We start from the raw sequence: 12,795 nt of genomic DNA, 5'->3' as shown, positions 1-12,795 counted from the left end.
GTGTCATGTAGAAATTAAGTAAAAATCACATCTCTCTTTACTTTGTTTTGAAAGGAGAAAAACTGAATCCCCACAGCCAGCTGGATTTGAAATATGTTGACAGTATAACCTTCCTTCCAAAATGACTGAAACAGACTCTTTTGGGATCTTCTCACTGTAAAAGTCTCACTATACTCTTACACACTGCAGCTTTAATGACCCCCCCTACCCCCACCCCCACCCTCCAACAAAAAAAAATTGAGTGGTTCTCTCGCATTGGTCTAAAAACCTCTACCAATAACACATTTCAGACTGAAATTGACCATTGGACCATCAAGTTGTCTTTCTGACTGAACAGCCAAACTTCTGCACTTCCCTAGCCTGGCCTGCCAGACTCGTCCACTGTTCATTTCTACAGAAAGAACTAGTCTGGTTACTCACAGGTAGAGAGCCACATGAAGGGTGGGCCTGGCCAACTAAATATAACCAGAAAAAAGAAGGAAATGCCGAATGTACCGCACAACTCTGTAGTTTTTTAGCTGTAGTAAAAAATGGCGTCTGGCGACGACAAATCTTTATTTATTTATTTTTTTAGAAGAAAGGCGCTGGTTGGCTCGGTTAGAATTCTCAGGGGGTGGGGTTATTTGAATAGGAATGTTACCAGCCCCATGCTTCCCAGTAATAGTCATGGATTAAAAGATTGATAATCTGATTAGGTCGGAAAGAAGTTTAGTTTCTTTTGCACTTGCTGTACAGTTTGGTAAAACCAAATTAATGACCTAATAATTGCAAAATAGGGTGAATCAGAATAAGTAGCGTAATCAGCACTCTTTTCATATACACATTATTAATTAACGATAAATAATTAAAATCTGTTACTTTAGGTAAAAGGTCAATAGCCTATGTAGAGCATACGGCACACAGAAATATTTAAAAGGACACCCAGGCTCCCCAAACGGCTCGTTTCTTCATATCTATGCAGATTTACTAGTGTTAGAAACCTCGAAGAGCTCCTGCTCTGCTGCTCATGCCTCTCTTCTCCAGGGGTTATCTGTGCTTCGAAAGGAGAAATTCATTTTGTTCTGGAATTTGAAAATACTAGTGACTCTTGTTCTCCTGACACTGAGCAATATAAAGACCCTGGTGTTGGTATTGTTTACAAGAAAATAAAACACACACACACACACACATGCGCGCAGGTGGATTGGCACGTTTGTCAGAAGATTATTACATGATTACATTTATTTGGTTTAATCTCTGCCTGAAGGAGTTCTCTCTTTTTTGGAATTCTCACGCTGCTCTGGGTAGTTGCATGTTGGAGTAGCTCTGTTAACTACATGTAAGTTTAGCCTTTTTTGGAAATTTTTTTCTTCTAGCATCTTAAGAAAAACTGTATTTTTTGGACATTTTATTTTTCTGTTTCTGGTGCTGTGAAGCTTAGAAAACTTTTACTGCTATTTTTTCCACCTTGTTCACTTTTTGAGCAGTTGTTATGATGCGTAACCATGGCAACAAGCTGGTTTACAATCGGGAGCAGCTGATTAACATTGGAAAGGCTGAAATAATACCTCAACTGAAGCCACAAATCCCAAATGAACTAAAACGCAAGGAGCGTGGGTGCAGAGCGGGAGCAAAACGGAGACAGAGAAAGAGGAAATTCAAACCATCTCTTCCATCGATCATAATGGGCAATGTGAGATCACTGGCCAACAAGATGGATGAATTCCAAGCCCTTTCAAGGACTCAGCCAGAGTATCGGCAGTGCAGTGTTATGTGTTTCACTGAGACGTGGCTGCAGGACCATATCCCCGATTCCAGCGTCTCTCTGCCAGGATTCGATTCCTGACTGTACGAGCAGACAGATCTGAAGAGGAGCAGGAAAAGAAAAGGAGGTGGAGTGGCAGTGCCTGTCAACAACAGATGGTGCCATCCAGGTCATGTTTCAGTGAAATGTCGTCTCTGCAGCCCAGATGTTGAACTCTTGGCAGTAAGTTGTGGCATACAGGAAGAAGCTGGAGAACAAACTACAGAGGGACAATATCAGAGATGTCTGGTCAGGGATGAAGAAGATCACAGGCTTCAAGCAGAGGAAAGATTGCACAGATGGCAGCCTGGACTAGGGTTGTCACGGTAACTGGTATAGCGGTAAACCCCGGTAAAAAAGTTGACAATAAAAATAACCGTCCAGTTTTTAAAAAACTAAATTATCTCGGTGGGTTTACCGTGGCCGCGGTTTCAGCGCGGTGACCCTTACCAGCCACCGTCGCTTCAGCTGAAGTTCCCGCGGCGCGCACACGCACTTTTTAGTTTGCAACGGCACCAAAACTTTGAAGCTGAAATAATGGCCGAAGGAGGAGACGGCAGCGCCCAGGACATCCATCAGCCCTCAAAGAAAACTAACTCGGAAGTATGGGCATATTTTGGATTTCTGGAAAATGCTGAGGGACAGTTAATAGAAGACTGCTATCCCGTTTGCAGAACGTGCAGGAAACAAGTGTCTGCAAAAGGCAGCAACACTTCGAATCTAATGGCACATCTGCGTGACCATCACCCACGTCTCTACAGCCAGTGCAAGGTAAGATAACATTAGCATTTTAGCTTAAATGCATGATGTGAGGACTTTTGGTTGACGGAGAATGCAACGAGTCACTATATACTGCAGCCGCAGCGTCCTCTGCCAGCATTTAAACCGTGTCACGGACACCCTGTTGCTGGATGAAGCATCTTATTTGTTGATGATGAAGAGAAATATATAATTAGTTCCTTGTCATTGATTTGTTTACTTATTCAATGCCATTTATACTTGAACATTTGGATTTGATTACATAGTGTAGTAGTTATTTTAGTAATTTGTTTAAAGTGGCTTTTTTATTTTAAATACATATTTTTTTAAGGTTGACTTGTACAGTGCTCAAGTCAAGTGTGGACTGGAGTTTTAGATTTTCATTTTGATAATGAAGAAAACAAGTATATGAGAAAACAAGTGGTGTTTCTTTGATTTGTTTACATATTGTTTATGTTTTGAATGTTTGGATTTGTATCATTTAAACCTGCACTGACTACTGTAACACGTTCCAGAAAAAGAAGCTATTTGTTCCTTTACTTGTGAAAAGTTGCACTTTTGCTAAGGCTTTGTGTTATTTTAGGTTTAATAAACACTGTTAAACTATTTCAGTTTGTGTAGAACAGGACTATCAATGCTTTCTGAACATATGCAACACCGTTTAAAAAATACCGCGATAATACCGAAAACCATGATAATTTTGGTCACAATAACCGTGAGGTTAAATTTTCATACCGTGACAACCCTAGCCTGGACACAGCCAGTGAACTGAACAAGTTCTTCAATAGGTTCAGTTCAGGAACAAACCCAGCATCCTCCTCGCTTTAGACTTCAGAAGAAACAGGGTGGAGTCAAACACTGTTTCCATCATGGGAGAAGAAGTGGAGGTGGTTGAGGAATACAAATACCTTGAGTTCACCTGGACAACAGACTGGACTGGAGAAAGAACAGCAAAGCCGTTAACAAGAAGGGGCACAGCAGACTGCACTTCTTGAGGACGCTTAGGTCCTTGAATCTCTTCTGGCACTCGCAGAGTACAGACGCTTCCCTTTTTGCTCCCTTATCTTTTTTTCCCAAGGCTCTTTGTCCTGTCTGCCCACAGAGCGCTTCTCTACACTTCTCCTGAAAAACCCTATTTTTTAGAAATGGATTTAATTAATTGGTCATTCAACGTGATTGATAAGATTTTTTCAACGATGAGAATAGAGCAGGGGGCTCCCACTTGCCCTCAAGGGACACACCCGGCGGGGTATATGCTCGATTCCTGGAAAGAATGGAGGATCGTATGCCTCTCCCAGTTGTCCATTGAGGACGTCGAAGATGTGTGGATGTTTGGCCTGATGATCACTGGATTTCTTCTGATTGGAGTGGGAGGATATCTGGTTTTCTGGAAATTTGGGAAGACTGGAGCGATTGGAGGGCGACCCGCACCCACGGAAAGCACCGTCCGTGTGGAGACCTCACAGACTGGGACGTTACTCGAGGTGAATCGTAAGCTGGACAGCGTTCTAGCTGCGTTACCGGTATTAGTGCGCAAAATGGATGTCATCTCAGAGAGGGCCACCGGACGGTGTGGAGATGTTTAAAACCTGAATTGGCTTCACTGGAGGACTTGAATGATCAGTTACAGACTGAAGGCAGAGAGGAAAATTATCTCTGCCTGACCCAAACAAAGTCTTGTTATCCAAATCTGACACCATGGCAGCCTTGTGAATGCCAACAACAAACCCCCACGAAGGAATGCAGACAGATGCTGTGAAAACCCGACCTACCCCCCCCCCCCCCACCTTCAGATTGGTGGACTTCAGCCTGGCGAGGTCATCAACCTGCAGGTGTCAATGTGCTCTGCGCTCCTCCCAAGATCTCCCTCCCACCTGTGGCTACAGTGGATGAGCGCCATACAGGGCTGCTCTCGCTGGGGAAACTTTAATCGTGTTGTTTATTAAATGCACGTCTTTATGTTTGAAACACCGAAACATTGTTCACCCTTACAGATTTTATCCACTTTAACCTTATGCCAAAAGAAAACACCATCTGGTGAAGATGGTCTGAATAAAAACCAAAGGAACTATTTAAAAGTTGATTTGATGTATTGGGGAAATAAAGCAATCCAGACCAGGGGTAGGCAGTCCTGGTCCTGGAGTGCCAATATCCATGTTTTAGCTCAAAAATGGTTGATTCACCTGTTCACCAAGTTATCAAGCTCTGCAAAACCCTGTTAATCATCCACTGATTAAAATAAGGTGTGTTGGAAAAGGGGAAAAAAACTAAAACATGCTGGATAACTTCATTCCAGGACCAGGATTGCCCACCCCTGATCCAGACCAACCCGTTCCTGTGTGAATATGTAATTTCTCCTCTAATTAAACCATGTATTTACAGCGACTAACCACATTAAACCGAGTTCTGTTCCACCAGCTACACCCAGGCATGATTACTATCGGATCTGTAGAGTTAAATCATGCCAGTAGAACCTGAACTAGGCTAAAACATCTCAAAAGCAACACATCACTTTACGTTCTAAGGAAATTCAATAACCGAATAAATGAGATAATCAAAAACACTTCAGGCCTCTTTGGTAAAGGTTTGAGTTTGTGATTCAACAGTAAGAAATAAACAGAACAGAAAATGGCATCTGTGGGAGAGTTTCTCTGAGCACCAAAGTGAACATGAAGGCCCATCTGGCATTGAGCAAAAACATCTGGATGATCCTCAGAATGTTTGGGAAATATTCAGGAAGACACAAAACAGACCTTTTTAGAGGGTGTGGTGGCCAATACATCCAGTGTAAAACTATGAAACATGGTGGTGGGAGTGTGATGGATCTGGAGGACTGGCTGTATGTCAGGGGTCACCTACTCCAGTCCTCCACCCTGCACATGTAAACGGTTTCTTTTCCTACACGCCTGATTGAAATGAATAATTAACAGGCCTATGCAGAGTTAAACATGGTAAGGAGAAGATTAAATTACTCCATTCAGGTGTGGTGGAAACACTAGCAGGATGGTAGCCCTCGAGGTGACACCTGCTCTAATTGCTGGAACCATGAATTGTGCTGAACAGTGTCCAACCTTTGACCATAAACAGTCCGTTTATGCTGGAAAACCCTCCAATGTGACCAAAATAAACCATTCTGTAAAGAAGAGTGGGTCAAATGTTAGGTTTAGGGGTCAGCTACCCTCTCACCCAGGGTCAGGGTGGTTTGGACTGCTTGTTTTCTTTAAATAAACAAGGTTGTCATTCGAAAACTGCATCTAAATTTGGCATAAAAAGGAACAGAAGCAGCAATCTGTAAGGCAGCCAATATTCTCCACAGCTTTGTACAATGAAGCTTCGACAATGATCCACTGGTGAGAACACCTGGAAAAAAATACAGTCGAGAAAGACACTAGACATTAATATTCTATTCTGATTTGTACAAATGATGGAGAATATACCAGAACCCTTGGATGTGGTGAGGATTGTAAATATCTGGCTGGTGCTGTGACTCCTAGAGGTTCCCACAAGCTTCAGCTTCATTACTGTAAAGCCTCAGTAAGCTGCTCTTTCTGTAACAATGCTACAGGTGGGCAGCATACAAGAGGATGGAAGCAGCTTAGAAAAGAGATATCTGCACAGCCACTGTAAACATACGGGTAAACATTCATCTGAGAGAGTGCTGCTTATGCAACGTGTGAACTAAATCCGCCCTGTCATACCTGTAGGGCTGGGACAGGTCGAATTCAGATTGTTTTTATTCTCAACACTGTGACAAAAATCACTCTGTGAACTGTGATTGTAGTGGATGCAGGTATGTTTTTAACGCTCTGAAACCAGGTCTGAACAGAAAGAAAAACAATTGTTTGCTTTGATAAAACACTTAATGAGAAAACTACCAACCATCCAGCTTTTGTCGCATTCATTTAACATCACAGCCAAATCATCCAGATACCTTTGTTTGAAGCATCATCACTCTTGCTGAAGATAAATATTCCAGGAAGGTTTTTACAGGAAAAATAAAAAACAGGTGAAAAACCAAATGAAGATTTTTCTTAAGACAAACAAATGTCTATGATGTTCCAGATTAAAGCTAAAGGTGTTAATCCAGGGTAATCACAGGCGCGGGCCAGTTGTAATTAGCTAGATTTATCCTTTACTGATGCACTAAATCTAGCCGTATGGATCTGGATTCGATTATGTTTGGATTAAATAGAATAAATTAGATTTTTACATTGTGAATTTGTGCAATACACATACATTAAAGGGACTTTACAGAGTTTTGAATTTTTATGCTCTCGATTGCCCCCTCAGGCCAAAAGCGTAACGGCAGCTTCAATAGTAGGCTCGTGCACGAGGCGTGCATGCTGTACGTGCACAATCCTTAATGAAAATAACAGCTGAGACAGTCCCTTGTGTGTGTGTGTGTGTGTGTGTGTGTGTGACAGAGGACAGGAGAACGCACAGCTAATTAAATAAATTATTTGGTTCTGTACCTTTCTCTTCAGCACAGCTGACAAAGGTTTAAGATGGGTCTGTCCTCCAGCATGCTCAGATCATTCCCTGCCCTTGCTTGAAAAATTGTTCCAAAATGAAAGTTGAACCCACATTTTTTTTATCTGTGAATTCAATGCCGTTTGGCGAGTCTCAAATAAAAATTTGGGCATCTTACTGTAAAAAAAAAAAATACCATTAATGTAAAAAAATAAACTCTAAATAAACTATGTTCACATCCAGAATCAAACCCAGGTCTTCTGCACAGGAGTTTGACGTCTTTCTAGGCGAGCTAAAGCACCAGTGATGTTCTTTGTATCTGTAACATTTATATCCTTGATGACAGCTGAAACAATGTTCAAAGAACGGTTCGGAGTGAAAATGGCTATTTTGTTGCTAATTTGCAGGAAATATCTACAAGAAAGTTCTACAGAAAGTAGCTAAGGGTTCTCAGAAATGTAGCTAGGTTCATCACTAGGCGTTAGGAACAGCAACAAAGTCGCTGAGTTGGCACTACCTCTCTCTCTGCTGCTAAAGCTACGGATAGCAAATGCTACGGGCTATGGCTGAGCGTGAATTCGCATGAAGCAGCCTGCTTGACCCGAGCAGCTCTTTTTCTGTGATTTTACAGAAAAACAGGCAATCACAGTAAAAATGCCAGGGCATTGCAGGAGAATGTATGAAGAAGACATTTATTATTTCTATATGTTTTGGCTGTCAAACTTCCATAATGCCCCTTTGAAACCGAATTCAATCGTTAAACCGCGTCATCAGTCTTCAGTAGAAACCACTCGCTCATGTTTTTGTTACACAGTATTTTGTTAAACTGATTAAAATAAAATGATTCTTGTGCCAAACAGGATTTCCTTCCCAAGCCATTTACCCGTCAGATTTTTAATTAAAAACATTATAATCAAAACTTCCTTCCTTACTCACAAAAGCTTCCTCCTTAGCCAGGCATGTCTCTGTTCTGTCAGCTAAGGCAAATCACTTGTCACAGATTTCATTATTTCTACAGAATCAAATGACACATTTAAAATATTCATTAGCATATTTATTACGTACGTTCATCAGGCTCACTCATCTCTTGTTTTTTTTTTTATCTTTATTTCATTCAATAAAAAATAACACAACAGATACTAAACAATATTCATGAAAACACAATATATATTTGAATACTCTAATCTCAGTCTGAAACCTTTTTTTTTACATTTTTATTATAGAATAAAATTTTTATGGGTATTTTACCTTTAAGGATCTAAATTTTGGGTTAATAAATAAAACATGAGTATTTATGCATTTTAGGATAAAAAGCTTAATGATTTATTGGAATTGGACATTAAGCAGCATTTTGTTGTTTATTCTACTTTCATAGCCACTTGTTTGTATGATAATTGTGCTTTTTAAGCTGCAACCTCGTTAATAATTACCACCCGATAATTTACCCTTTCTCCTTTCAGTCCGTTTTAAGGTGCTCGACAATAATCACCTTCAAATCCGTGGCATAAAGAAGACAGACGAGGGCTTGTACATGTGTGAAGCTCGCCTCATGGCCCGCGGCGAGATTGATCTCCGTGCCATCAATGTTGTCGTAAACGGTTAGCAACCCTCTGACACTTTCCTCTTCCTTTTTCTTCCTGGATGCATGGTTTTGTATGACAGGTGACGCTTAAATGAGCTGTTGATCCTTAGAGGCGACCAGGCTCAGTGTCATTGTTTGAGTTGTTGCCTAGAGCAACTGCTTATCAAAGATATCTTATGCTAATGAAGTCTGCTTTCTGCAACTTCTGAGGCTAGAAAAAAAGAGTAAAATTAGCTCCATGAATGTGTCACTGTGCCTGCTTGTGTCTGAGTGTCTGCTTGTTGGCCATCTTAACGTCTGTAGAACCAATCAGCTGTTCAGAAACGCCGACTCCTGTTCATCAGCTTCACCGTCAGCCTTCCTTTGATGTTTGTTTCATTTCTACATTTATTTTTCATACCCTTGTATCTCAGTGCTTCCGACCATCAGAATATGGCAAACAGAAGTGAACGCCACAGCAGATGCTGAGCATCCGGCCGTGCTGACGTGTGCCGTTGATGGCTATCCTGAACCCATGGTGACCTGGACAAGGTAAACTCTTCAGATTGATGATCTTTGGGTGTTACCTTGGCAACCTGGCACTTTTGTTTTTCTTCATGTGTGGACAAAGCAGATATTAGTATTTACACGAGCAGCAGTGCTTTCAGAGTAGTTAGATTTTATGATTAAATAAAGTTGAAGTATTTGTCTCATTAGTAGTTACCTTAGTCCGTCTATCAGATCTAACCTAAAGGACACATAACTTAGAGACTCAAGAGAAATGCAACATTTACAATAGGTGTTAAAGATCACCTTTACTCCATGCCCACAAAGTCACAAAATCACAGGAGAATAGCAACATCACGCGTGATTTCAGAAGTCCACACAATAAACGCATTGTAAATGGCCTGTATTGGATATAGCACCTTCTAGAGTCCTCCTTCACCCACACACACACACACACACCCACACATTCACACCCTGGTGGTGATGTCTCATTGTAGCCACAGCTGCCCTGTGGCACACTGACAGAGGCGAGTCTGCCGTATACTGGCCCCGCCGGTCTCTCCGAACACCACCAGCAGGCACAGTGGGTTAAGAGTCTTGCCCAAGGACACAACGATAGCAACAGACTGAGTTAGGCTTGAACCTACAACCTTCAGATTACAGGTTGAGCACTTAACTCCTGTGCCATCGTCACCCTCTACATGTTTCCAAAAAGTCTATTTTTTTCTGTTCCGTTGACCTTGGTGTGGCTTTTATTTTGAAAGTTTCAGGATGTTTTACACAGCTTTTGTGTTTGACTTCCTGTCTGGCTCGATGTAAACCATATCTTTAATACATTTGCGGTGGTCTCTAGTAGTAATAAATGGCTTGTAAGTCGTTCTTTGGGGGAAGCCCCGATGCGCCTGCTTCAGCATGGATCTCTTAGCTGAAGGAGAAAGTAGCTTCAGACAGCAGGAGCCTTCTTTCCTGATATTTGGACATCTCACCTCTGACTGACTCTTCGCAACTTTGATGTTTTATCTCCACAAACAACACAAGCCTGGAGGAGTTCTGCTGTGTGGTGGAGTTGCTAATGCTAACGGTTAGCCTCTACTAGTCGAGACGCTCTGCTGTTTCCTGGATGCTAAACCAAAAACAGCCTTTTCTGTTGTCAGTCAAGCTGGGTGAGTCCATGAATGTTAACTGACAGGGTGGCGTAGACCGGTCAGGCTTTTCTGAAACTATCGTTTTATCGTCTGTTTTCTATCAACAGCTAATGCAGGAAATAGGTGTAGGACATAATTTTCATATTAAGCCTGCATGTTAAACTCAGAGTGATCATTTTCAAAAATAATAAGCAAAAATGGTTTCTCAGTGAATCTTCGGCGAGTTGGTGGCCCCTGGCCGAAACAAGCTCAAGAGGAAGAAATGCTGATCCTAGATGTCTCCGATACAAGGAATTAGTGGGTGTCATTCAAAAGATTGGCCCGACTAGAGACCGTCCACCTTACTTTATTTAATATATTTATTTTTATGGCGTACCTAGTGCCGTCCTACTCCAGTCACTAAGCCTTGGTCTGTGATGACTGAAGGCAGCAGCTCTTCTCTGGAACATTGCACTAGATGGACAGGTTTTAGTGAGCTGAACAGCAGGTCTAGTTTCAATCACGATTCTCAAAATATCAATAAAAATGGTTTGATATGAAAAACATTTACTGTACAGCACTGCTGCTGGCAGGACTTCCTCGGTTATGTCAGTCTCAAAATAAGCGTCAACACTTAGCATCCATGGAGGTAAAAGCTTCCAGGAACAAACTAATGAGACACAGCTAATGAAAAATAATGAGCCAACCAAAAAATTATTTTTCGTCATGAAATTGGGCAAACTTCTTCATCTGACGATTTTCCCACAAGTTTATCAAGAGGCCTGTTTTAGAGCAGCTTCTCCTTCTGCACTAATTAAACATGTCAGTCAGTGTAAACAGTTATTATTCTGAGGGATGTGGGACTTCATACAGAAAGATTGCATGACAAATGTAATTTTACTGACAATAATAGAACACACGCCTCGGTAGAGCACGTCTTTGGTGTAAGAATGTAAAATATTTATAATGATGAAAGTCAAAAAGAACTTCAGTTGATTTATTTTAGAGTGCAGGTTATTAGAGAAGTCCCAGCGGCTCATTTATTCGTTGCAATCGAACACTTAATCACAGGGTATCAAAGGTGAACAGTGAAACCTGAACAGCAGCACGTCAACAAAAGCCACATTATCTGTGGATCTGAACACTAGCTTTGATAGGCTCCGGCCTTTGTTAAACTGTTTCCATTCATTTTGTTTCCTAGACAGCAGTTAACAGAGCAGACAACTTAGATCCTAGGTCGCAAAGTTTAAACAGCCCTGGATCTGCTGACCGCCTGGGCTTCCAGTAGATTCTGTTTGAGACCTGTGTGATTAGAGAAAACCACTGCTGTATAAGGGAAAAACAAACAGTTAAGTCATTATTTCCTTTTGCACAGCGGGCAGTAGATACACTGTTGTTGGAAAATACAATGTCACACCTTGAGGAACAAGGAAAGCACGTTTTTAAATGATCTAAACTGAACTTAGAAAAGCATTTACACAATCAAAACTAAACCTGGGTTTCAGATTACATCAGCTACGGGGGTTTCACAGGAAATGGCGTACATTTTTCCGAACGTGACGTTATTTTAAAAGTTTCCAGATGTTCGACTTGCTGTCTGGCTCGATCTAAACTGCACAGTTTGACATGTTTTGAAAGCATAGAGCGTAAAATTAAAAAAAAAGACTCAAAATATAATGATGGCTTTGCTTCCCTTTGCTTCTGGGATGCATCCACGACTTTACACCGGTGGAAAGGAACCCGGTTATGATGGCTAATGGAAAGCCGGGGTAAGCCAGGACATGTTTGTCAATGAGAAGTGGTTCTCCAACAGTTTACTTGGATAAATAAAGGTTAAATAAATAAAAATTATTAAAAAAGAAAAAGAAAAAAAAAAGCTCCTGGCTTTGGGGCTCTTATAGTACTTCCTGTTTTAAGGCACGGGGTGCACATCGGTTCTGTATTTCTTGAACCTTTAACAATAGAGCTCCGGACGTCACGTGACTCAGAGAGTAGACGCCATGTTGGCAGGCAACAAAGGTAAACAAAATGAACGGGATTGGCTTGGATTTTACTCCGCCGCAGTTTACTTCATATTTTAAGACCGAAGAAATCATTTTATATAGTCAGAAATTAAATAGATTAAACATCTCCGACCCTTACCGTGCCCCTGGGATACTTTTTAAAAACGCCAGAAGCTGTCGGAGCGGACCTGGCCGGGGAACGCCTTGGGATTTCCCCGGAGGAGCTGGCCCAAGTGGCTGGGGAGAGGGAAGTCTGGGCCTCTCAGCTTAGGCTACTGCCCCCGCAACCCGACTCCGGATAAGGGGATGAAAACGAATGGATGGACAAATAACATAGATTTACATATAAGTAGTTTAAATAGAGTGCTGTGCTGTTTGAATGTATAAACTGAACGCCAAGAGAAATCACTAGTCTGGTTTTTTTCCGTGAATAAATTAAATATGTCAGGCAGGAGCGTCTCAGGATCTGTCTGAGATCTGTCTCGGTGAGACAGATAATAGCAATCCAAAGTGCTTTTTATGTGTGATCTGACAATTGATCAACCATTGCTTAAAAAATTAAATACATCTTAGCCGGTTAATTGCTGT

At 41.4% G+C, this 12,795-nt stretch overlaps 1 protein-coding gene across 7 annotated transcripts in view; it reads left to right on the top strand.

Annotated features, from left to right (window-relative positions):
• The window catches only part of ncam1b (neural cell adhesion molecule 1b), a 134,495-nt gene that overhangs the window by 79,761 nt on the left and 41,939 nt on the right, over positions 1-12,795 (top strand). For all 7 annotated transcript variants that reach the window (XM_015951168.3, XM_015951166.3, XM_054742553.2 and 4 more), the window contains exons 5-6: positions 8,473-8,610; positions 9,008-9,125. In XM_015951168.3, the coding sequence (XP_015806654.1) occupies positions 8,473-8,610; positions 9,008-9,125 (256 nt within the window). The remainder of the gene's footprint in view (positions 1-8,472; positions 8,611-9,007; positions 9,126-12,795) is intronic.

Source organism: Nothobranchius furzeri, chromosome 13, assembly GCF_043380555.1.
Source record: "Nothobranchius furzeri strain GRZ-AD chromosome 13, NfurGRZ-RIMD1, whole genome shotgun sequence".
Classification (NCBI taxonomy): domain Eukaryota; kingdom Metazoa; phylum Chordata; class Actinopteri; order Cyprinodontiformes; family Nothobranchiidae; genus Nothobranchius; species Nothobranchius furzeri.
This window is presented reverse-complemented; position numbering and strand designations above follow the sequence as displayed.